The sequence below is a fragment of the Dermacentor silvarum genome, chromosome 7 (assembly GCF_013339745.2).
Source record: "Dermacentor silvarum isolate Dsil-2018 chromosome 7, BIME_Dsil_1.4, whole genome shotgun sequence".
Taxonomy (NCBI): domain Eukaryota; kingdom Metazoa; phylum Arthropoda; class Arachnida; order Ixodida; family Ixodidae; genus Dermacentor; species Dermacentor silvarum.
This window is the reverse complement of record NC_051160.1, coordinates 163,748,476-163,774,975: the sequence shown is the minus strand read 5'-3', so window position 1 is coordinate 163,774,975 and position 26,500 is coordinate 163,748,476. Positions and strand designations below refer to the sequence as shown.

The 26,500-nt window shown below is 46.5% G+C and overlaps 1 protein-coding gene across 13 annotated transcripts in view; it reads right to left on the bottom strand.

The window, feature by feature from the left end:
• The window catches only part of LOC119458646 (ribosome-binding protein 1-like), a 171,560-nt gene that overhangs the window by 67,355 nt on the left and 77,705 nt on the right, over nt 1–26,500 (bottom strand). For all 13 annotated transcript variants that reach the window (XR_007468092.1, XM_049671344.1, XM_049671345.1 and 10 more), the window contains exons 10-15: nt 25,337–25,504; nt 22,246–22,422; nt 21,668–21,754; nt 12,907–12,984; nt 6,234–6,452; nt 4,445–4,591 (exon numbers count right to left, since the gene is read on the bottom strand). Coding sequence is in view for 12 of the 13 variants with exons in the window: in XM_049671344.1 (XP_049527301.1) it covers nt 4,445–4,591; nt 6,234–6,452; nt 12,907–12,984; nt 21,668–21,754; nt 22,246–22,422; nt 25,337–25,504 (876 nt within the window). In the remaining variant the exon portion in view is untranslated. The remainder of the gene's footprint in view (nt 1–4,444; nt 4,592–6,233; nt 6,453–12,906; nt 12,985–21,667; nt 21,755–22,245; nt 22,423–25,336; nt 25,505–26,500) is intronic.

The following is a 26,500-nucleotide window of genomic DNA, read 5'->3' as shown; positions in this document are numbered from 1 at the left end:
GTGCCGGCTGTCGGTGTTGTTGCGCGCACCGTATCTTGAAAGCGATTTCCACACGGCTCTGACCTCCGCCACGCGGCTCTGCCGCTCAGTTTCCGTTGAAGCGATAGACCGCACGAACCTTCGCTCGCTGCAGCTGCCACGTTTCCCCACGCCCGCGTTTTGACAGTGGTTGTCTGCGGTCATCGAGTCTATTCATGTTTGCTTGTGTGCGTTGACACCACGCTTGTTAATTCAGTTAGTAAGCGAATATGTCAAGCTTATGCAGCCGATTAAACTAACATCCCTACTCCTTATAGCTCTCTACTAATTTACTATCGCAATTGATGCTTCGCCTTTCAGGCAAAACAGATATTTTTTTAAAATTATTACTTTGTCTGCTTCATGCGAAGATCATGGGTACTTGGACATTAACCTTTCAACGTTCGTAAATTTAAATGGATGCAAAACTCCCAGTCGCACGCTTCGATTCTCCGATACACGCGGCTGCTTGGTCTACGTTTTGCATACGTGCAGGGCTTGAAAATTGTTTTGGTTATAGTGCGGTACCGCTTATAGTGCAGATATTCGCGACTCCGGCGACTTACGTTATAAGCAGTCTACACTGTACACGAGCGCATTTGCGCCGATATTCACGTTGTCGGTGCGATGTTCCCACTCGGCGGCCACTCGCACGGCGATCAGCACACTGGTTTTGTCGGCGTTGTCGGCACGAAAGCTTATCACACTAAGATCACTCGCTGTCGTCGGTCACGTCATCAGTCGCTTCTTCGTCATATACTTGTATGACAATATAGGTCTCCCACTGGCACAGTATCACAACTACAGCTGGCCGAACGTTGGTGCCAGCGTGAGGCTTCTGACCGACATCGGTGTTGTGTCGGCATATATTGTCATGTACCAGGACGTTAACCGAATATCGCTGTGAACAGCTGAAGTTTCTACCGAAACACAGCGCAAATACCGCGTCGTCGACCGGCACAGCGCCGACAATAAAGAGTTTGCGTGTTCGACAGCTATGCTGCATACGCGTGCGTCGTCAGCTGCACGAACCACCGACACCGTACAAAATGTTTTCGGCGCTCGCCGCTAGGATACAGCACATGCGCACTCGGGACATGCAAAAGGCTGATTGGGCTCCGAGGACAGGCTTCCTTTCTGGCCTGTTTCCACGCTCTTCACACAGACGCTAGACACACCAATCTGGACGCACATCTGGCCGCTAGGGGCATCGACAACTACGCCTGACGGAACCGACGCGGGATACATAAGCCAGCCAGCTGCAGACCGCCTCGGGCACGGCATCGCACCAAACATGCATGCATTTCAACCGCTGATTTTGCAGGTTAGTGACTACAAAGGCGTTACTTGTGTTAGGAGCAGCAATTACTGTTTGATTGCGGTGTCGTGTCCAGCCGAATGGTCTGATGCTTTGAAACACTCATTGTAGCGATTATCTCGCCTTTGCCTGCTCATGTTGTCGAGTCGAACCCGGGGCCCATGAGCAAGGCCGAGGCTGAAGCTTTCGCTGTGGCCTTATCAACTATACAGAAACTTGAGGAGGGGCTTGCAGCCTTGTCGGAACAATTGAGCGCCACCATAGAAAACCTGACAGCCTCTTCCAACGAAGTCGCTCGCTTGACTGAGCGATTGAAAACGCTTGAATCAACTTTCACGTCGCGCTCAGCAACGAAAACCGGTATGGCTGATAATGCCTTGCACCAAATTTCAGGGCATTTGACAAAAATTACGTCCAGGTGTGACGATGCTGAAAATAGAGAACATCAAACCTGCTTTTCTTTGGGTTACAAGACGACCCTAACGAGGGCTGGGCAGCACCTGAACAAAAAATTGTGAAGTTGTGCTCCGAAAAATTTAACGTTTCAATGACTGGCGCACAGTTCGAACGTGTGCATAGGTTAGGTAAATTCATAGACGGCAAACAGAGACCCACAATAGCCAAATTCACTTTCTTTAAGGATAAGCAGCAAGTTCTTGCACCTGCTCCAAAACTTAAGGGATCGAAATATTCTATCGGAGAAGATTTTTCCCTAGCTACACGACAGGCAAGTAAAATGCTGATAGAATTCGCTAAAGCACAAAAGAAACCATTTAAACTCTCAGTTGACAGGATGCGCATGGACGGCAAAACTTATATACTCGACCGTGTCAGCAAAGCTGTTGTTTTGTTGGAAAGATAGCTCGCAACTAACACATGCGTGCGAAAGCACCACCAAAGGCCCACACCACCTCCTGTCACTCCTTCCTTTCTGATATCATTTACGAACATTCGAAGCATAATGCCCAAGCGCGACGCTATCTGCTCTTTACTAGAAGACAATGATTACGATATTCTCGCGCTCACAGAAACCTGGTTGTACCCTGCCATCGCAAATACCGAGGTTCTTGCCGATAGTAAACGCTACAACATATATCAGCAAAGATCGCATCAACAAAAGAGGTGGCGGTGTCCTTCTTGGTGTAAAAAACACGCTCACTTCGTACGCGCTAAATCTGGACTCGACCCTTCAAATCATCTGGATAGTCTGTGACTAAATACGCTAAAATCCTAATTGGGATTTGCAACCGCCCGCCGGATTCTAGCAATACCTTAGTACACAAACTTCGTGCTAGTATCACTAACGCCAAAAATCGTTGTCCCACAGATGTAATTTATCTCTTTGGAGACCTTAATCTACCACTAATTGATTGGACAAATTTATTGTCACCGTGTAGCCTTTCAACAGAATTTATCAACTTAGCCTTAGACTTTAACCTGTTTCAAGTCATTGATCAGCCGACCCGTGGTGTAAACACGTTAGACCTGTTACTGACGAACGCTCCGTAAACACTTAAGACAGTGTCTTGCCAAAAAGGCTTTAGTGATCATAATTTAAGCAACATTGCACTTGCCTCTACCATTCACAGGAATATCAAAAAAGAAAATCCGGGACTACAACAAAGCCGACTATAACAAAATGAACGTACAACTCAAAACATTTTTAAATCTAGTTTTATTACATTTTTTCAACAATCGGTCTGTAAATGAATATTGGGCACTTTTCAGAGATAAAATGTCCTCGCTCATTGACCAATGTATCCCAATCATCACAATTTCTAACGATAAATCAAACCCTTGGTTCACCAAATCCCTTCGTAAACATAGAAACAGGAAAAAACGCTTGTACTGCAATGCGAAGTGCGTTGGTACATGTTCTGCTTGAGAACAATACAAACAATTCTTGACCAGTTACTGTTCTGCAATATGCAATGCCAAAGATAAATATTTCCACACCGATTTGCCTTCTATTGCGAAATAATCCAAAGAAATTCTGGCGCTTCATATCCCCTGACCAAGGCACAAACCAGTTATCATTACTGAATGATAACAACCTTCCTCTCTCAGATTCCAAGTGCTCGTCTGCATTTAATACGTTTTTTCTCATCTGTATTCACTCGGGAAGATCATTCCGACGTGCCATATGTCCCCGAGCACAACTACCAGTACATGCCAGTGGCGCACCGACGGGGGGGGGGGGGGGGGCCCTGAGGCCGACCTCACCCCCCCTTTTGTTTAACCCTTTTCTTTCCTTGCGCATTTGAGTACTGCAACTAAGATATAAGACGCGCAACCGTCTGCACACTCGCAAAAAGTGCATTTTTTGACAATTTCCCATGAAGAAATTGAAATTAGTGCTGTTTAGATGGTATTGGCAAACTGTCAACCCCCCCCCCCCCTGGCAGAGATCCTGGGTGCGCTACTGATACATGCAGCCCATTGAAATTGCAGTGGATGGTACAGATAGTAATTAAGTAATTAAGAGATAAGTAATTAAGGGACACTGAGACTTCCACCCAAATGTAGCAATTTGCTACAATGGAAACCCAACCGGGTTCCTCGAAAGAAAGCCTCGCAGTTGAAGAAAAATTCGTCCTGGTCTGTCCCGGACCAGGACGAATTTTTCTTCAACTGCGAGGCTTTCTTTCGAGGAACCCGGTTGGGTTTCCATTGTAGCAAATTGCTACATTTGGGTGGAAGTCTCAGTGTCCCTTAAAGGCTCTTTTAGTGCTTATTTCGGGAACGTTTCTGTTGTGCTGCATTTTTTTTTCACGTGCGTTGGAAACTTGCTTTACATTTTGCAATTTACTGTTGTGTTGCGTTTTGATGTTCACTTGCATTGTAACCCTGTTCTATACTAGTTTGCTTGTGCTTTCATTGTATTGAGTAAACCCCCCTTACACAATGCCCTTTGGGCCTGTAAGGTATTTTTAAATAAATAAATAAATTAACAATCATCGTAATGGTATCTGGATTTTTCTTTTGTTCAAAGAATCCATTTCTGGTAAAACTTAACAACTATAAAATCGTAGAACAAGCCCAAATTTGTGGGCGATCTCCGACAACAGGCCAGCCGGCGTTACACCAGAGTGCGAGGCCCTTCCCCACCTGAGTGAGCTGCTGTTGCCAGAGCAGTCGCTCCTTGTGGTGCCCTTCCTCCTTCTCATGCCACCGCTTCTCCTCCTCCTCGACCGATCGCTGAAGGTTCTGCAGGATGTCCTCGGTCTGGGACAGCACCTGCTTGTAGTGGGACACCTGCACATCGATGGAACCACTGCCTCACACGGGGTTCACTGTCCGAAAGCAGACCCAAATGATTGGTCGATGGGGCTTAAATACAGGTGTAAGGGCAGGGGGAAAAAAAACTTGCAATGTTCCGTTTATTCATTGTTGTCCGCTGATACAGGAGATGAGACTAGCCGTAAAATAAAACTGGCAGTTCTCGTGCACCTCATCATTCATTCTTACTTCCGAAAACCCTCCAGAGTGTGGTTTCAGCTGTGAAATGCCTGGACTTTCTCTAATCCGCGAATTCACGACACCGGGCGTTGTGCTCCTGCGGTTAGGTGGCAGACAACTGACACCTGCTGTTGTGATGCTCATGGTGCTTTCAATCCCCAGTTTTATGGATTCTGCAACAATGCAGCACCGTGTGTGGCTGTATATCACGCTCGTGTGCTTTGTTTATTTGTTAGCGTGGCCGCATAGCTTGGGCAAGAGTCTGAACTAACTGAAAGGTGATGTGCTTGCTTCATATAATGGATGCACAATATTGCCCATTTTTCATGGATCAAGTCTCAATGACGACGGTGACGATAACTATGCAATGTAGGGATGCACGGCCCTCACGCATCCCCTGATGTTGTTTTCCCTACATGGCTCGCCTCTCCTGTAATTCAGCTTCGCAGCGTGCCTTTACGGCGACAGTGATCGACGGTTGCAGCATATTACGAGAGATGGCGCGAGTGTTGCGCTGCTAACGCAACCTACCGGCAGGGTACGCAAAGGGCTGTTGCTCTTTGGTTTATGATCGGCGAGCAGCGCGGTCGTACCGCACATGTGCCAACACGCTCTCTGCAAGACCGTCTCATGAGGCTTCAGAGCGAGGCACTGGAATGGATGAACGTGATCGTTTGAGCGTGCCACCATTCGCAATTGACTTGGCATTGGTGTCTAGCATGAGAGCAAACACATTCGCTTGCTATCAGTCTGACTTCCTCGATTCGTTGCGTCCCCATGGGCATAATCCATTGGCAATGATTCAGCTAGCACCACATCTGGCTGCCTAACATAGACCTCTTGGGGCATCGGACGATAGTTCGGACTATCTACAACTGCACTCTTCGTGCTTGGACAAAAGACAGAACAGCCTCAGAAGTAGTAGTTCCGGCAGTCCCGCTTCTTACAGTGCGTGCTGTGCACCTTGGTTCAGCTCTTCCTCGGGTGACAGAGCACCCTGGGTTCTCTTTGGCTCATCACGTCACCAGTCTCATCGCGGGAGAGAATTAGGAGAAAAAGAGTGGGTGCGCGCATCACAACCTTGGATTAGAGTAAAACCAGCAATAGCCTCTGTGGGCTTTCACGGCTGCTGATGCTGTCCCATCCATTACATACTAGTCATTTATAACAAATTTAGGCAAAGTGAAATTTAGTTTCAGTTTGTAATTGAAATCATCGACCTAGCCAACATTTTCCATATTAAAATCTAAAATTTATATAGCAACCTTAAATGCTTCAGCAGGCAAGGAGAGAATGCCAGTTTACAGTAAATCCAAGTTTTATAAGAAAGAAGGCCTAGCTGGGCCCTGTCACCTATTTCTCATCTTCTGAAGTGCACTTACTGTCACACACTTGGAATAAATTTCAATTGAAAAAGATGGTGGTAGCGGGCACTGACCTCCTTGTCAAGCTTGGCATTGGCCTGCGCAAGCTGTTGTAGGCGCTCCGTGTCTTCCACGGCTCCAGTGGTTTGAGACTGTGTAGAGGCAGACAGTGGCGGGTGGTCGCCCGTGCCCCGTTGTTGCTGCTGCTGTTTATGTTGCTGCTGCTTCTGCCACTGGTGCACTTCCCTCTCAAAGTGCACCAACCACTCGGCATGGCTTAGTCTAGCGTCAACCTGCAGACAGACAGTCAAGCTAGATTGAAATATTACGCTTCTGTAGTAACCAATCGGCCACTCGTAGCTGGAACAAAGCTTATGTAAAGTGAGGAAATGACAAAGTGGCGCCCTCCAGTTGTGGACTAGGCAACCTCTCGACCACTCTTGCGACATCATAACTGGCTGATTCGCCGAGAGCGGCACAAAGGGAGGTTACGTGGATATTACGTCAACTCATCCATTCTGACGCGGTTGGTTCAAAATGAGGAGCAGCAGCATTACCCTTGGCGGCAATTTTGTACGCAACAAAGTGATACGTTGGCACACAGAGAACGATGATAGACTTCAGGGTGCGGGAAGAGTTTTCGCACTCAAATATAAACCCATAAACATGGTTCCAATGCACTGTAATAAAACAACTTATGTTCTATGTTATGTTCTACATACACAAATCCAAGTATGCTTTTGGGAAAAGTCCACATTTTAAGCTAATGCAAGCCTTGAATTGCTTCGGAACTGTCTTGATGACGGCACAGATGTAGTCCATGTCTAATTCACTCTTGGCGGACATTGTTTAACTGCATGAAAAAAAAAAACAGACCACAGAGACAGCATGGAACAAGGACTGTGCCCGTCCTTGTTCCATGCTGTCTCTGTGGTCCGTTTTTTTTTTTTTTTTTTTTTTTTTTACGCGCAGCTTTTTTGCGCAGTTAAACAATGTCCACTAATATGTACCAACTCGCCCAACAACAAGTTCTTCTAATCTAATTCACTCCATGCTTTTTCTAATCTCCGCCAAAGAGCAGCCAAACTACAGTGAGGAGTAGAGCAGACTGTGCTTAACACAGACCAGACAGAACAGTCAAGCGGGTTTGGATCTGGGCGGTTTGGGGGCCATATTGAATAGAACATGAAATTAGAGAAGTTTTTGTGCCCCACTGTTACACTACCTTTGCATTCTGGGCCCGAGCAGAATCCTGCTGATACCTCCACTGACAGTTTCCAAAGTGTGATTCAGCCCAAAACAGGACCTCTTGTTTTCAGGACATCTACCAGATAATTTGCGCTATTCACTTTGGCTCCCTGACTGAGGGGTGGGCGAATAACAAATAGTAGATTTTGAATCAAATATTGAGTAGCAGAAAATTTCTTCACAAAATTTAGCGCTTACTAATTATGGGCAAGAAAATGCGGCACTGCACATGTGTGGGAGTCTCTCAGCATTGCATAATAAGAATGTAGCAAACTATCTGCAACACAGGCGCACGGCAATCAAGACCTACAGTATGGTCTACTCTTATTAAAGGGAACATCCAAGTGAGCGAGTCTGATTTTACCAGCGATTCTATCGATTTCGTGAGCTCGTCGGAAGAGAAACCGGCAACGTTCGAAGATAACAAGACAGGCAGTTACAGGAGCGGTGAATGTGCAGTCGTCTTCGAAGTCGAAGCGGGGACCCCGCAACTTGTGAGCGGCGCAATGTGTGCAACATGCAGAAAGTGCGAGCTTGCCATTTTGCGAGTGTCACATAGTGTGTGTTCGGCAGTGGCGTAGCAAGAAATTTAATTCGGGGAGTGTTCTCCACCAGCCAGTGGCCACGGCAGGTGCTGAAAGGGGCTCGCAGCAGCAATGCTCAGCCACAGTGCAAGAAAACTTTGCAACCACTAGTGATTACGACTGCACAGTGTGGCGGTGTTGGCCTCACAGACAGAGAAAGCGTGGCAGTGACTGTGATGGCGCCTTACCCTACAGTAAAAGCTCGTTCATTCGAATTTCACGGGGACGCTTAACGAGTTCCAAATTAAACCGAATTCGAACTAACAAAAGTCATTGAAAAACAGCCAGGTTGCTAGAAAGCACTTGTTGACCAAAATAATTTATTGACCAAAATAATCTGTGATCATTTTTGCTTCTTTTCTTTGAAAGCGATGGTCATCAGTTTGTCTTCCAAGCACGAACGTGACACATAGCTTAACCTTCACCCTCCTTGAAGTTGAAAAATAGGCGGCCAACACCGAGCTCGCTCCATTACAGTTGCAGGCACATTTTTCAGACTTGTTGCATATTAAGGCGAAAGCTTTTAATGGCTCGAGCATACTGGCGGCGTCCGAGCCCGTTCCGTCCGTGCCCTGGAACGGTGCCAGCTGTGGCCTCTCCCCCTCACACTCTCTCAGCAATCACGTGATGGCACAGCGCGGCAACGCTCCTTCGCCAGACATCTCGTTGCAGCAGTCAAGTTAGTCGGATGGCTCCCAAGTGGCCAGGTAATGATTCCACGGCGAGCGGTTCGGAGAAGCGCCCCGAGAATGTGGATTCCCCCGATACCAAACGCCAGAAGAAGAATGAGCGCATGCGGCGGTAGTCAGTTGAACGGGAACAGGCTTTTGCCTAACACACTTTGGAATTTACAAAGTGTCCTTCAATTTTTCCAGACTTTATAAATGCACCATAAGGGTTCCCATAGAGCTAATACAATTTTGCTACCGATATTTTGGACAAATTTAGGCCCCAAAGTTCGATTTTCCGGACTAAGTCACTCGTTCCAAGCAACACTATCCGATTGTGGAGGCTGCCATGTTGGATTTTCCACTAGCTTGGCTAGGCTTGGCTTCTAGTGGCCCGCTCTATGGCCTCCAAGATTGGGAGCGAGCACACTATTCTCTCGTTTGAAAGGCCATTAGCACAATCGTCCTAACCACTCATTTGATCACTGTGTGGCGGCGCTTCATAAAGCAGCACGCAGTTAGAATTAATGATGGAGGAGCCAATGCAAGTGCGAAATAACGAGTTGGTTTACCCATAGGCGTCTATGCTGCGTGGCTGGACCGCGACAGTCAGTTTGAATTATCCAAAAGTTCGAATTAATGAGGTGCGAATTAATAAGCTTTTACAGTACCAGCATAAGCAAGTGGATGGACCGTGCAAGGATAAACTAATATTCTTGATGGCAGACAGAAATATCATCGAGCGCAAACACGAAGCACAGACAAAAGCATGCTTCAGATTACTCCCCAGACACTTTCTGAGCTATGAAATGTATATTTTTGTGGCTTTTTTAGTTCCTTGCATTTTTCTCAAATAGTTTTCTTCATATAGCATTTTTGGAGTGCTACTGTGTCCCTGCTACTAAATCAATACCTTTTGTTTTTGCATGATTGCTGGTGAGACGGAGAGTGCATGAAAACTATAATATATGTTTTTGAACACTGCAACATTTAGAAATCTTGTCTAAATCAAAAATTCACATTTGTAACGTTACAATTTCTGAATTTCATAATTTCGGCTAAAATGCAGATACAGTACAAAGATTTAAATGCCAACTTGCTCTCTTTGAACATTCAGGAACTTACCTGCTTAATTTTATCTCTCTTGCTGCAATAGATTTTTTGCAGGTCACGTACCAAATTTTAATAAAAGAAGCTTCATGATTGCATTGTGCTCAGTGTTACACTGATGAAAGAACGGACAAAAAAAGAACAAAAAGTAAACATACGTCACGCAAACTACCAATTGGTTTTAATACTGTTAGAGGGCAGACATATACATGGTGATTGAATCACACGGTGATTCATCATTGTATTACGCTATTGACAAAAGACCTTAACCCTTTCAGGTTGAATGACGTACAGAGGGGTCCACTGTTAAAGGGAACACTGGAGCGCGTGGCGTCTGCTCGGCGCCACCACCGGCCGGTGGCTTCAAAAGTTTCGCGCAGCCGCAGTGAGTTTCGCGGAGGTGCAGTGAGCACTGTGGGTGGTGCTCTTTTGTCGTCTGCTACCGTCTGCTTCCGCGCTTCGGATAGTAGAGAAGCAAGCCGATCACACCTTTTTAATGTTGGCCGGTGAGTACATGGCCACACACAGATAGCCAGTCATTGTAAAGCGGAAGGAAAGTTAGACAAGGCCAAATATTACCAAGCAGGTATTTTTGCCGTTTCAGCTCACAAGACAAACATCATCATTTCAGCTTACAAGACACGCATCATTTTTTTACGGATGTCTGTTTGTGGCACAGCTATATTAGAGAATACTTCGTGTGTAGTGGCCATCTCATTTGTACTACTGCATATTCGAGTCGCTGCAGTGCATAGGCTGCACAAAGAATCCACCAAGCGCCTTTATCGAGCATATTAATTTATAAAGAGCTATCACACAAGTTATCGTTGAATCATGGGAATCGACGTGCAAAGTAAACATTTTTTTGAGGCGGGCATATCTTTATGAAACGATAAGGCAAACAAAAGACTGCACGGTCATTGCTGCTGGTGTTAAGGGCATTTATCTAATTATACATCAATCCAGTCACTTTCCTTCCAGCTGGAAGGAAAATTGCTGCGTTCAAACACGAACTATGCGAGCTGCTTGCTTTGCGACCATCCGAAGCATGGTAGCTGACCGTAGCAGATGACGAAAGAGCACCGCCCACAGCGCTCATTGTGCCGAGCAGACTCCACGCGCTACGGTGTTCCCTTTAACAGTGGACCCCTCTGTACATGTAAGTCCTCCACGAACACCTACAACATGGTCAATGACGTACTAGTACGTCATCACTTGTACATTTAAAAAGCCTCCTCTTTCGATCATTTATTTCGCTTGGCATGTGCTGCCACTGGACGGGAACATGTGGAATTTTTTACTTGCGCCAATGGCTCTCCGTTTTTTTGTTTGTTTTTCTTTTGTTTTTATGGCAACGGCGCGTCGGCTGTCGCTCGTGCATCCGGGCGCGTGCGCGACAGAAGGAGCGCACCTCTTTCGATCATTTCTTTAGCTTGGCATGTACTGCCACTCGATGGGAACACGTGGATTATTTTATATGCGCTAATGCAGCTCCGTTTTTTGAGGGTTTTTTATGGCAACGGCACGTCGGCTATAGCTCGTGCATCCGGGCGCGTGCGCGACAGCAGGAGCGCACCTCTTTCCATCATTTCTTTCGCTTGGCATGTACTGCCACTCGATGGGAACACGTGGATTGTTTTATATGCGCTAATGCAGCTCCGTTTTTTGAGGGTTTTTTATGGCAACGGCACGTCGGCTATAGCTGCGCATGCGCACTCGGCGGCAAGTTTCAGTTTTCTCCTGCAGCGGCTCCCACTTGTTGCACGCACTAAACTGATGGCTATCTGGTTTCAAATCTCTCAAAGGGTGACCGCTTGTCACTCGATCATTCATGGCTCACCGCGGCGCGATTACACCTGTTCCCAGGCAGGCGCGCATATACACAAACGATGCTGCTGTTCTTGCGTTTCCTTTTTTGGAGACCACCTTGTTGGCGATATCGCACCATGTTGGCGATAAGACGAAGGCTTCTCACTTGTTTCAGTTTCGGGACGTGCACACAACCATTTTTCAGTGCGCTTATCTTCTTCTTATTTATGAATAAACATCATGTAAATACATGATATTTTACAACACAAATGATTTTTTCGCCACTTTACGGTCACTATAAAAAAATTACGACCAGTTTTTTTTTTAATAGGTTCTTTCGAAGAATTTAAATCAGGAATAAAATGACCCTAGGGGGTCGCTCGCATTTGCCCCCAAAAAATAGACCCTTGAAGAGTTAAAGATTGGACAAAAAACAAAAAGTGGATTGAATCACCATGAATCACCATGTATCTGTCCTCTAACAGTATTAAAAACCACTTGGGAGTGTGTGCCACATACGTCCACTTTTTGTTTCTTTTTGTCCATTCTTTAAGGTCTTTTGTCAATGTAACACTAAGCGTAATACAATGATGAACGTTCACCAACTAGCCCTGTTCATTGCTTTACTAAACAAAAGGAGAATTGTAACCTTTTTAATTGACTTAGAAAAAAACCAATTCCATACTTGTAATGAGCCCACATGACTGAATATTTCCTGAAAGTTTCGTGCGTCTAGAGCTAATAACAAAAATATTTTACCAGACGTCATCTCCCACTTCTTAAAAGACTACACAATCATTTCATTTGGGGGCAGTAACAGGCCACTACAAGGTCCTAACACATTGTGTCCCCATAACGTTGCGAATGAACAGAGTTGAAGTGTAAAATGCCGCAGAGTATTGCAGCACCAAAACCATAAGACCAGTCACAAACACAGTCCAAATGGTGCTGATTAGATGAAAAAAGCAAGTTTGAACTTCGGTCGACTTGTCTATGGATTAGATTGAGACATAAATGTACAGGTTGCCATCGTAGTGTTAGACTGAGGAATTCAGAATATTTGTTTTCAAACGGTCAGTTTTGCCATTATTCGAAAGCAATGCGAGGGTGGTGTTAAGAAACAAAAATCATGGAAAAGCTCGATTAGCGTCGAGTAAATACGGTACTCGTGCTCGGGTTTTGATGCAAAATTTTAATTAATGAAAATATAGGTTACTATATCAGTCTACAATGGTTAAGTGCTTCCCTTCAGTGTCGCTTAGTCAGCTGTTCCGATGGTACGCAAAGTTGACGAAAGTAGAGGTCTGGACACCACAACAGGAGCTCACCTTGATGGCAGGCAGGAGGCGCTCCAGCAGCTCCCGTTCCTTTTTCTGGTGCTCGTCTAATAACCGTTGCCGCAGGCTCTGCACACAAGCAGCACCAGTTTGCTTAGTAAGCACAGACACCCTGCAGGGACCGTTTTCTAAAAATAACATAATTCTGGAGTTTCCATGCAAAAACCTCCATCTGATTATGAGCAGTGGGGAACTCCGGATTGCATTTCGACCAGTCTCTACCGTGCACCCTATGCACGGTACACGGGCACTTTTGCATTTTGCCCCCATAGAAATGCTGCTGGGATTGGACCCCGCGCCCTCTAGCATAGCAGCGCAATGCCAAAGCCACTACACACAAATTCTAATGTAGGCTACACTGGGGTGGGGACTTTTCTACAGTGGCCTTATACACCCCATGTGCTAGGCTGAGTTTGATGTCTCCGAATTCTGATGTAAACACAGGAAACTTAAAGCAAAGCCTACACTAGAATTTTTTATATGCTAGGGTGAATTTTAAGGCGTTCGTAATTCAGGAAACCAATTACTACTAATTACCATACTAAGTGAGCTTTTACTCAAACAACATTTCATTGTTGTCTTTTTGCGCTGTCCATGGTCAGAAACTGCGGGGACTCTCACGTGTCCCCCGATGCTGTTTTCCCCGCATGGCACGCGTCTCCTGTAATTCATGCTAGTTTGTGTACTTTTCATGCTACACTACAGCTATAAAACATGGCTTTGTGTAGGTGGGTGGAGCTACACTTTTCTACACCAAGTAAAAAAAAGGCGACTTCCTACACAAGCTACACTCGTGTAAAAGAAATAGCCCTATTGATAGTGTGCACCTCCAAATCTTGGAGGCTATAGAGTGGGCCACTGGAAGCCAAGCCTGAAAATCGAACATGGCGGTCTACAAGATAGGGTAGCGGGGCTCTGAATGAGCAATGTAGTACATAAAATCGAACTTTGGGACTCAGATTCGTCCGAAAATCGGTCGCGAAAATGCATTAGCTCTATGGGAACCCTCACAGTGCATTTATGAAGTCCGGAATATCCATCAAGTCCAAATTTTTGGAGTCTGAAAAATCCATCGGCTACTGTACATGATTTGATTCGGTGATATACAAGTACAGTAGAACCTTGTTGATACGATCCCGTTTCTTACAATTTCCCTGCACGAACGTCTGCAATTGAGAACACAAGGAACGCCCCAACATAATTACGCTTCGTTTTAGCGGTTAACACATTTCTAGAAAACACTATTTCTTTGCACCAACTGTTCACTACATCAGTACATCACAAAATGTAATCGTATGACACGTTTTCCGGCCACTTGACCCCATGTGAACAAGAAAAGGCGCAACGTATGCGCGATCGAGATTAGTAAGCACCCTCCACGGTCAGCCTGCCTGTGTTACATGAAAATGCTGGCACGCACTCGGTTTTCTCTTCCACAGCACCAGCAAATCTCCTCAAGGTCCGTCACGCGTCACATTCACAGATAACCCCGCTAACACTAGTGCGATAAACATCTTCACCTCTCTGTTTCCCCGAGCGAGCGGTGTAGTGCCGTTGGAAGCGTACTGCACGCTTTCAGTAGGCGATAATTCAAGTGCACCGGCGTTCCCTGCTGCAGGCGACGCGAAGCAAGTGATCGCGTTTCGCTCTGGTGGTACCGTATTCTGGCGTCGCATAATAGCTCGGTCTTGTTTCGGTTTGCTGCCGCCATCTTAAACATTACGCAATACAAAAACAACAACGTGCCTCCTGGGCCACTAGGTACCCATCAGCTGTGTGTGCGCTCTTTGCACACGTGGCAGATTACCTCAAAAACAGGGCACGTGGGCTGTGTGTACGCTCAGCCATCCATGCGCAGTCACGGCAGTGCTAAAAAAGGAAATGCCCCCTCCTTCTTCCGCTTGTCACTTTGAGCTCGTTGCGTCTCTACTATATGAAGTGTGTCATATCGAGGTTTAACTTAATTATACAGTCAATATTCAGCAACAATGGGGACGAATTACAGCAAATGATTGAAGACCTTAAGGGGGGACACCCTGGGTCTTTAGACCCAAAAAATAATCAAAAAAACGAATTTTGGAAGATAGCATTTCTCGAATCTACATCTATTATTCTCCCTATCTGCCAAGTTTCCAATCACGTAAGGTCATATTTCAGCCATACTATCAATTTAAAAACAGATAGGGCACCTGATTTTTCGCATGTGTCGACGCTCAAACGCCACACACATTCAATGACGCCACGCTCGCATCCCGGTGCCTTGAGGGTGGCCATCTTGGTCTCATTTGAAAGAGTGGGGTTTCGGCTTCAAATATCGCGCGCTGCCGCTTCGTTAGGCTTGCTGGTTCAATACAAAAACCAGCGGCAAAGCTAGATGAAACGCGCGTTCTCATTCGCTGTCGCATGCACATGACGAGATAACGCCACATGATTGGCTGGGCCCACTCCGAGCTGTCTGCTAGCCGCAGCAAAAGCGCAAGGAGAGACGCCATGCTCGATACGATCATTGTGTGAGTACGCGCGACGATGCCTTTTCTGCTTCGAAAGTTTGACTCTAAGCACAAGTCCATGCTCGACAACTTCAAAAAACGCCCCACCGTGTCGCAAGTCGTTGAGGACGAGCCACCAACGGCGTCAAGCGACGGAACCACCGTGGACGGAACTGATGGAACCGACCGAGTGTTGGGCCTAGGTGGTGCGACATCAAGTAGGTGTGACCTAAATGCCAGCCGCATCCGTCGTGACCCAGTTATGCTGACGCCTTCAGATTTGGAGCTAATCAACAGGAGAGCCAACGAGAAACTACAAGAGCTCGCGTCAGCCGCAGCAGTGAGCCGTAAGTTGGAGATCTTGTCTACTGGCGATGTCGTGGCCGGCCGGCTTGACAATACTGTTTTCACCGTGGTGTGCCTGGAATCGGTGAACGCACTGCTGGAGCACATGAATTGTAATGCATGTGGCAGTAGCGCGAAAATCAGCTCGAAGGAGCGCGAATACAGCATTGCAGTAAGTCTGGTGCTCATATGCTCGAAATGCGGCGACAAAGCGTCAGCGTGAAGCTCACCGCGTGTGAATGGGACTTGGAAGGTGAATCCATTTACTGTTAGTATTCTGGCTGCGCACGCGTTGCAAAGCACCGGCAATCGGCAAACTGCGTTCAATGATATTTTAGCCGCCATGAATATATCGCACCGCGGGCTGCATACGAAAACGCTGGCAGGGGTACGTCAAAACGAAGTTGACGCCTGCTGAGACACTTACAACTGAATGCGCGAAGTCGGTCCGGCAGCTTTACAGCCAACTAAACTTCGGCAACCCGGGCAACGTTGCTGTATCGTAAGACGGGTCTTGGATGACTTGCGGGCACAGTTCACACATCGGTGTCGGCTGCTGTCATTGAACTTTTTACGGGACTGATCCTGGACTACGGTGTGCTGAGCAAATTTTGTGCTGGTTGTCAGCGTGGACTAAAAGTTGGTGACCTTTCATACGAAGAAAGGAAAGCCAGCTTTGAGTGTCAGAAAAATATGGATAAGAAGGCTGGTGAAATAGGGTGGAGGCTGGCCTCATTTTATTCAAAAGGTCGCTGGAAAAGCACAGCATAAGATACATGAGAACTGTGCTGTCAGACGGTGACAGCCGTACTTTCTTGGCCCGAAAGGAGGCCAAAGTATATGGCTTTATAGAAGTTGACAAAGAGGATTGTGTCAACCATGTCCATACGAGGATGGGGACAGCACTACGTAATGCCCTGTCAAAGCACAAGGGGCCTGGCTCAGAACCACTTTGTGGAAGAGAAAGGTTGACTGGAGATGTTGTCAAAAAATTGAGCTCTTATTATGGATGGGCTCTCAAGTCCCACATTGGTGACATTGAAGCCATGCAGAAGGCCATGATGGCAAGCTACTATCATGTAACATCAAATGATGTCATCTCAAATCATAGCCTTTGTCCAGTCCAGAAGGTCCCAATTCCTGGTGCCGGCAAAATGCTGCAAACGGAAAAGGCCAACCTGTGCCAAAGCACCACTACAATTGACCTACTCATATCAGCAAAACGCGACTGCCAGTTCACCAACGGCTCTCTGACAAGCTGCTGCTTGAATGTTGCCAGCGAGGCAAAACACAGAACAACAATGAAAGCCTGCACTCCCTAATATGGGCGCTCGCACCGAAGGAGCGGCACGCACCACTCTTCAGCGTTGAGGCTGCTGTGGCGGAAGCAGTGATGAAATTCAATGCTCGCTGCAGGAGAACCTCGGCAAGCATTTTGCAAGTGGCGGGTTATTGACATAACTTTGCATTTAGAAGGATTTAGCAGCATTAGCCAGTCATCACACCAATTTTGAATATTGTTTAGGTCGTTCTGAAGCAATATTTGGTTGCTGATGTTAGTTATGGTACTCTAGACAACACAATCATCAGCAAATACGCGGATATGACTAGAGACACTAAGTGGTAGATCATTAATATATATAAAAAGACCGGCGCCGATCAGCTGCATCTGAACACAGGCGTGCATCAGCAGTAAATGTGCAGTGCTTATTGAAAAAGCGCCACAGAGATGCTAATGCCCAAAGTGACTATGCCCCAGGAGCCTACTAAAGTTTCGGGAGTGTGTATGTGTACGAATTTGTGACTCTTCACAATTAAATGTGACATTTGTTTGTTTTCTTCATTTTCTCAAAATACTAATTTTGCACATCCAGCAAGACCTTTACTGTGATATATCAGTAGCTATCATAGTTAATTTTTTTTTTTTTTTTTGCAGCATGAAGCTAGATGTTTGGAGCACCCGGCATAGGAAGCAGTTTTTCAAGTTTCTTTGTTTTAAGTTTTTAAAATTTGTCTTTTGTGTGACTAATGCATGGCCATGTTCAAAACAATGGAGTTCAGTGCACTATAATTTGTAGCGCTGGACCCACTAGCGTCTGGGCCCACTAGAGCCGGACCCACTAGCCTCTCTCTTCGCTACAAAAGTAAGAAATATTGATCCAATCATAAACGTGCTTCCTATGTTGTGAAGCTTGTGCTTTCTGCTATTGGTCCATGTGCCATTTGTCTATTTTTGTGCAGCGGTTATTTTTCTATTGTAAGAACAAAAGACATTGTTTTCTTAGTTACGTAACGAAAAAATGAACCTACAGAAAAAATAACTGCATTTTTAGAATGAGGAGAAGAAACTAAACAAGCAAGCCAACTTTTATCAGGTTTGGTTCATAAATAAGTAATAACTTTAATTACCATATCCCCCCTTAACCAAGAAACTGTAAGAGTGGGGTTGAAGATTGATATGCGGAAGACAAACAATGTTCAATAGCCTGGCAAGGGAACAAGAATTCAGGATCGCCAGTCAGCCTATAGAGTCTGTAAAGGAGTACGTTTATCTAGGTCAATTACTGGCAGGGGACCCTGATCACGAGAAAGAAATTTACAGACGAATAAAATTGGGTTGGAGTGCATACGGCAGGCATTACCAAATCCTGACTGGGAGCTTACCACTGTCGTTGAAAAGAAAAGTGTACAATCATTGCATTCTACCGGTGCTAACATATGGGGGCAGAAACTTGGAGGTTAACAAAGAAGCTCGAGAACAAGTTAAGGACCGCACAAAGGGCGATGGAACGAAAAATCTTAGGACTAACGTTAAGAGACAGGAAGAGAGCGGTGTGGATCAGAGAACAAACGGGGATAGCCGATATTCTAGTTGACATTAAGCGGAAGAAATGGAGCTGGGCAGGCCATGTAATGCGTAGGATGGATAACCGGTGGACCATTAGGGTTACAGAATGGATACCAAGAGAAGGGAAGCGCAGTCGACTTCGGCAGAAAACCAGATGGGATGATGAAGTTAGGAAATTTGCAGGCGCAAGTTGGAATCAGCTAGCGCAAGTACAGGGGTTTTTGCAGATCACAGGGAGAGGCCTTCGTCCTGCAGTGGACATAAATATAGGCTGATGATGATAACGCAGTCGACTTCTGTTAATTCGACCCTGACAAGACCGATGAAATCAACTGAATTATCCAGCAGGTCGAATTAACCCTTTGCGGTCCGTTGTAGGGCAGGGCCCGACAACGCAACACGGCCGTAGCGGTCCGCTGTCGGGCACCGCCCGACAAGGGTGTTCGGGGGTTAAATTTCACGGTTTTTGTCACTGCGATTCGTGCGCATTCTTTGTATACATGATGTGTCCATCTCTTGAGGGATAAATAAACTTCATTTGTTGAAGTTCACTTCTCTTTGCACTAGGGTGCAGCACAATGTTCAGCACGGTTTCTGGATACCAGAGCGTTCTCACTTGCGCGCGCAACAGCACATTCGTGCGTTTCGCTGAGAAGCATGACCACTTTTTCATCGCGTGCGTTTTACGATGGCGCATTTAGTGAAAGCTTCGAGAGGTTTCCAATGTCAATAGCTTTATTTTGAGGCGCACGCAGCTGCAGAATCATGCTGAGAAAGAACGACACCTGCAGTACCGCCGCAACGTCTTCCAATGGCTGGTGGGTGACGTGAGGGCTAGAGCCAAAAAACAGGGCCCGTCTGCGCGGAAGGATTGCGAGTAAAGGCTAGATGGGAAGAGCCATTTCATCTACAAGCTCGCAGGCCGAAATAGCAAAGACTGTGCTGTTTGTAGCGATCGAAAAACAAACGAAGGCAGGAGGGAAACTGTTTTTCTGCAAAACCTGCAGTAACAACCCTGGCCTGCCCCCAGAAAAATGCTTCGAGTGGTATCACACGCTGCTCAGATATCGGTAGAGGAGTTGCCTGCAGAATGCAAAATAAAAAATAAATATCCCATGAGTTTCTCGTCCACAGTTTGTGGTATTCATCGCGGCGCTATAAAGTGGCAAAATATTTTCGGACTGGGACAGCCGGAAAGTGGGTAAAAGTTTCGGACTGCAAAGGGTTAAACAAGATGCAAAAAAAGGGGGGGCAAGACACACCGCTAATTCCTTTCACAGTATTTTGCTGAGCCTAACATACCCCTGAAAAAATGCGTGCCCACTTTGTATGTGCCCAAAGCAGTAAACTTAGGTAGCAATGACATTAAAGCTTCAACATTAACAAACATTAACATTTAACATTAGCAAAGTAGAAACATAACGTGTGCCGATTTTTTTATTTTAGGAAATTGTTGCACAATGGCAGCCAGTTTTCTATAGTCAGCTTTGTCGCACGTTTTATAAATGTCAGCTTCGTCGCAATAAACCGGTGTTATGCGGCAAAGCACGTGAAAGTTGCGAAGACTGTTTCCATAGAGTCTTCCATAGAACACTTTTAATAATGTTTATTACCTAGTGCTTTGTTGAAAATCACAAGTTTACAAAGTCACGAAGCCGTTTGAAGTGAGAAATACGAAGTTTAGGCGAATCCACAATTCCCCATGCTTGCTAAATCGCCCTCATTGCAGCTCCAGTAGACACTAGCGCAAGAGTAGTTATTGTACAAAACTCTACGACTGTTTCGGTTTCATGTCACACTGCACCACACAGGTAATTTCGGGCCAAATTTTCTTTGAAAAAAAAAAAAAAAAAAAAAAGGTGCACGCTAGTATCGAGTGAATACCGTAATCGAACATTGTGAGCTACGGTCATTGCTTGAAAATCTTTCTAGGGCAGGCCTTTTTTTGACTTTTTTTACTTGGTCAGTGACCGTATTTTTCATTAACCCAATATTTTAGGATTGAAATGACAACAGTTCCAGGACCTTCGGCCGGGATCGATTTCACTAAAAATTAATATTGACCAAAGTCAAATTAACGGAAGTCTACTGTATTGAGGTTCAAAACACAGTCGAATCTTGATTCGAACTCGAAGGGGCCCAAAAATTTGTTTGAATTAAAAGAAGTTCGAATTAAAAGAAGGACGTATTTTTGAAGTATTCGAGCACCATAGCACGATGCACGAACGGTGCGAGCCGTGAATTATCGCGGCCACGAAACTGCCCACGCCAGCCAACGCTCGCTTCCCGATAACGGCAGAACATGAAACTTCAGGGAGCGGGCGGCACCGGAATGGCGACGGGCGCGCGCACGTGGAGACTCTCGAAAATGAGGGAGGAGGGCGGCAGGGAAGCGGATTTGGCCTCGGCAACTCCGCCGCTTCGGTGGCAGTGGCTTCGGCGCCCTCTCAACTCCCTCGTAGCTCCCTCACCTTTGACTGTCTCCGTGTGCGCTTGCCGCTGTGCCGGCGCCGCCACTCCAGCCAACCTGGCGCCAGCCTAGCCCACTCCCTTAAGTTTCGTTTTCTGCCGTTATAGGGAAGCGAGCGTTTGCCGGCATGGGCAGTTTCGTTGACCGGACTGGGCCTACAAAGTGGTTCGTTATGAGAAAGGAAAGGTTGGCGCTATCTTCTGCAGCCCTTGAGGGAGCACGGCTCAGCGCTCCGCCGCTGCATTGAGGGGTCTCTCCTAAGCTTTTGCTCTATGGTGGTGTCGGAGCAATGCCGGTCGGAGACGCCGCCGCGATATTTGGCGTGCTGCTGAGAGCATTGTTGGTGCACAATATGTTTGAATTAACCGTCGCAAATGCTTTCATTTTCTAATTACCAAGCGTTTTCACCCATTGGAATACACATAACTTTGGCGGGACCACAGCGTCAGTTCGAATAAACCGGCAGTTCGAATTAAGCGTGTTCGAATTAACGAGATTCGACTGTACGTGTTCTGCAGACAACGGGTGGTTATATCGAGGTTACTCGAATATTTGCCCCGAGATGGACCTTCCTCTTATTACAACACATTCCCAGCTCACCTCGACGTCCTTGGTGTGGCTGGCCTTGAGCACCTCGAGCTCCTTGGTCAAACTGGCCGCTTGTGCCTCGGCCTTACGTTCAGCTGCCTGCACCAAAATTGCATCACATTCCATTCCATTCCACAATAGCGCATAAAAAGCAATTCCTGCTTATTCTGGTGAAGCTTAATTACAGGACGAGTCGGTATACTTTAACACTGCTATGTTGCACTCCCGCTGAAGCTACCAAAGATAGAATGGGACAACACGTGAATCTGCACGTCAGCTTACGGTGCATGTTACAGGTACATGCAAGTCACACACAGTAGCTTTCCAATATCTTTAGATGAGAAGTGTACATCCAATGTTTACAGCCAACTACCAGTGCTAGCCTAAAGCCTTGGTGCAAGCCAATAGTAAGTGCCTTGCTCGGCAGGTCAGTGCTACGAAACACCGCGCATCACATGAACAGCTACTTGTACGTTACTGCCAAGACAAATAACAGCAAATTTTCGGCAACGTGTTAAGATGACACGCCAAGGTTGAGGGACAAAGAAAGGCCCCAAGCCCTGCGAGTACCGAGTCAACCTGCAACACACCCGCATGGCCTCCACAGCCTCCCAGTTCTTGGTGCGTAGGTCGTTGTTCTTGGCCCGCTGGTCGTCCAGCTCTCGCCGGAGCTCCTCAACAGCGGCCTCGTGCGCCTGGGCCAGCCGCTGCTCGGCACCCTCAGCCGCGGCCTCAGCCTCTGCCTTCTTGCGAGACAGCTCGCTCACCTGCGAAGAAAGGGCAGCACTCTTACAGTGACGCCTGCCAACTGAAGGACCAAGGCTCATTGACGAGCTACAGAGCGTGGCATTACAAAGATACGAGGCAGCAGGGATATGGGCAAGCCTTCAAGAGTTACTTGTTGAAGACCACTGTTCAAGGCAGCGAACAGAGCAAGTGTCTATGCAATAACCTGCTGTTCTTGCTTACCCTATGCCCAGGTGTCTATAAACATACAGCATGTCTATGAACACGCACGTTTGTAAAAAAAGGCACACTCCTTTTCATGAAGACAATGAGAAATGTCTGCTCTATTAGCACAAGAGCTACAAGAGTGAGCACTGATACTGCAATATTGTTCAGATGCCACAGGAACAATGGGTAGTGCACGTATTGGTCTAACCTTTGCCTTAATACACTTAATACAGTATAACCTCGTTACTACGAACACCACATTAACAAACTTTTCAGGCAAACAAACTTTTTAGCAATCCCCTGCAGACTTTTTACGGTTTCAATGTTATAATATGTCAGTACTACGAACTTCGGAATACCAAACTTTTCAGAATAACGATCGTTATTCAGTTTCAGTGTCATGTTAATAGCGCCTCAGTACTATGAACTAATATATTCCGAAATCTGGGGATTCTTAGATTTCTGCGTATCCTTCACAGCAGCCAAAACAGTAGGCTAGCAGACAACAAGGAGCAGAAGGCCGACACCGCGACGCACGTGTTCGGAAAACCTGAGACGGCCCCCGCTCAGTAAAAAAAAAATGTTTTTAGATCTACTGCAGAGGCGACAACGCATCAGGTTTTGGGGGTGCACACTCCATCCAGAGAAGTGTCGCCTAGCAACGAAGGCGCGTCTCTTCCTTCTTTCTCCCTTCTTTCTGTGGCCGGCCGTACTAGCTACGCGCACGGAGAAATGTAACCTCCGTTGCACTTTATAATAGATCAGGTGTCCACCTCAAGTGGGACATTTGCATAGTCCACGGCAAGGAATGCGAAAAACAAACAACAAGAAACATTGCGCTTTAGAGGCAACATGGAGCTTCCTTCTTGTCAGTAGTTTTCTCAGCATCAGCGTCTGCATTGCGCGCCTAACTGTTTTTATATGGTGCTTCAGTGGTGCATGGCCGTGGAATCTACGGAAAATAGCCACAGCGCGAGCCGAGAGCCAACAGCGACGCTTCCGTGGATAGCTCAAACGGTGACAACTTGTGAACTGATGGGCAGAATGGTTGATATTGGGGATTTCACTATAATGACCTTTCAGAATAACGAACATTTTCAGTGGTACCACGTGACTCGTTATATCGATATTTGACTGTAGCACAAGGAAGATGAAGACAGAAGAGAAAAGGACAATCGAGGTGAACTCGCCCAAACTTCAGTTCCTGTCTAATGTTCATGTTTATGGCTTCAGACATTCTTGAGTTACTTTTTACAATTCGCCTTTCTAAACTTACAAGCAATGAACTGCAATGAACTTTCTGAATACAGTAAGGCAACATGTTTCTGCACGCATGCCCATTCATTGGGAATTTTTGCATTTATAGCACAATGTTTTGCTGAAAATTATCAATTTGCGATGTCGCAAAGGAGGAACAAAACCAAATAGGGGGGGGGGGGGGGAAAGAAAAAAAAAAGCAAGTGTCAGTTCACGTTTGCCATTTTCTCTGGAGCTTTTCACTTGTGAGTAATTTTTCACTCTGCTTTCCTTACGTGCCAAACTGAGCGGCTGATCAGGACAACGAAGGTCATGTAAGTCAATGACAAAGGACTAAGCAAATAGAAAATGAAATGTATCTATACAAAATATGGATGCCGGAATTTTTGTTGCGCTGGGAATGAATGCCACAGTGTAACGCTGTTGTGAGTGAAGCAGCACAGCTGGTGCTGTCTGTGGCATGCCAGCTCTGCGGAAGCTTGCAAGGTGGAGGAAGGCTCCTGAAAGGAACAAAAAAACTGCCCTCCACTCGACTGTAGCATAACGCTACAAGATGAGCACCCATGTGGGTTTCTCAGAACAGAAAGCTTTGCAGTTGAAGAAAAATTTGTCCTGCTCCAGGGATTGCACCCGGGACTGACGTCTCCCCAGCTGACCAGGACACGTAGACAACTTTCGGTGACAATGAAAGCAAAACTACAGGGGCACAGCCAACACCACCTAGATAGCACAAGGCCTACGCACTAAGATGCATGACGTCATGCTACCTGGCCCGACTGGCACTGAATCTAATGGGGATGCTTCCCCGTAAGCAACAGTGATTTTGACGACACCGCTTTCGTCACGCCAGCTTTGGCGTTGGAAATTTCGGTCCAGGTAGCATGACGTCATAAATCGGAGTGCGTAGGCCTTGTGCTATCTAGGTGGTGTCGGCTGTGCCCCTGTGGAGCTTCTGCAAACAAGCTACTGCGCCAATTAGCCCGGCAGCGTTTGCCGAGCATTTTCGCTTTCTTGGAACGGATACTGAATCAGCATAGCTTCCATGTGCGATGGTTTTGCATTTCTCCAAACACGACAGAAAGAAACAGAAAAATAGCTAAATTGAACATTCAGTAGTGTATTCTGTCTTATTTTGCTGTAGTAAATAACATATTCATGTTTCCCCAGTTTAAACTAACGCGGATGAGACATTGGAACTATTTCCTGGAGCGCTGTTACTTGTGTACACTTTGCCTCTGTAGTTTACCTTTCATTGCCACAGAAAGTTGTCTGCGAGTATAGCAGTTTCCAGTTTTGATGGCAGAACAACAGCCCTGTTAACGTGTTGGAGCGGTTTGCAAGCCCCAGACCACAAACAACCTTTTTTTCAACTGCGAAGCTTTTTCAGATACTGTCGGGACGGCAATATTTTGTTTCTTTTTTGAGCGCCCCTCTGCCCCCACACGGGTGTGTTTGCAGCAGGCGACGAACCTCTCGGCTGTGTGTCTGCACGGCCTCGGCAAGGCGTGCCCGCAGCTCCTCGGCCAGGTGGGCCTGCTCCTGGCACCGCTGCTCCAGGGCGCCCAAGCGCCGCTGGTGCTCCGCTCGCTCCGCCTCCAGCTCCAGCTGGTGAACCTTGCTCAGCTCCTTCACCTTGCCCTGCACACCATCATGTGGCAAGGAGGAAACAATCACGTGACTCACGTCACCCACTCAAATCCCTCCCTGCACCCAAATTGACAGGAACTGCAACTCCACACAGTGACAGCGGTAAAAAATCGTACACGGTCAAAGCACAGTCATTATTGGCTTTTTGTTCCAACTTAGAACTATGAAATTAAATTTCTTTTAATGAATAGCCATTTTTTATGAATATTTAGCGCTCAAGCTACTTTTTAGTAATTTTCTCAAGTTTATAAACTATAAGTTCTCCTATTGTATGCAACTATTGTACAGTGTAGACCGCTTATAACGTCAAGTCGCCGGTGTCACGAATATCCGCATTACAAGCGGTACCGGACTATAACCAAAACAATTTTCAGGGCCTGCACACATGCAAAACATGTAGACCAAGCAGCTGCACGTATATCCGAGAATTGAAGCGTGCAACCAGGAGTTTTGCATCCGTTTAAATTTACGAACGTTGAAAAGTTAATGTCCAAGTACCCGCGGGTCTTCACATGAAGCAGACAAAGTACTAATATTTAAAATTAAAATAGACGGCGACCGAGATTTCAGGTACAGTAGTGCCTCGTCTGATTTCTCGGGCTGATCAGCCTACGTCGCCGCAGTGTCGAAAACATGGCGACCGCGGACCAAGTTGCCGCCATTCGAGCGTTGCCCGTGCTCTCACTTTCGTTACCAAGGTGATTTCTCAGCTTTCCATGGGCCATACAGCCATCGCAATGCATTTCATTGACTCGACACCAAACCACAACTTTGGTCGCCAATGAGGTGCACTGGTTAGGCCTAGCCAGCAGGGGGGTGCCGGGCGAGATGCCATTGCGGGTAGCTCGCCCTTGATACATTCATACCCGTAGACAATTAATTACATAGAGACTGCGCATGCGATTACACGCACTGGCTGAACAGACAGCAACGCATGGGAAGCAGAGTTTGGTTCCTCGGGCAATCAGCCACGGCAACTACTGCGAA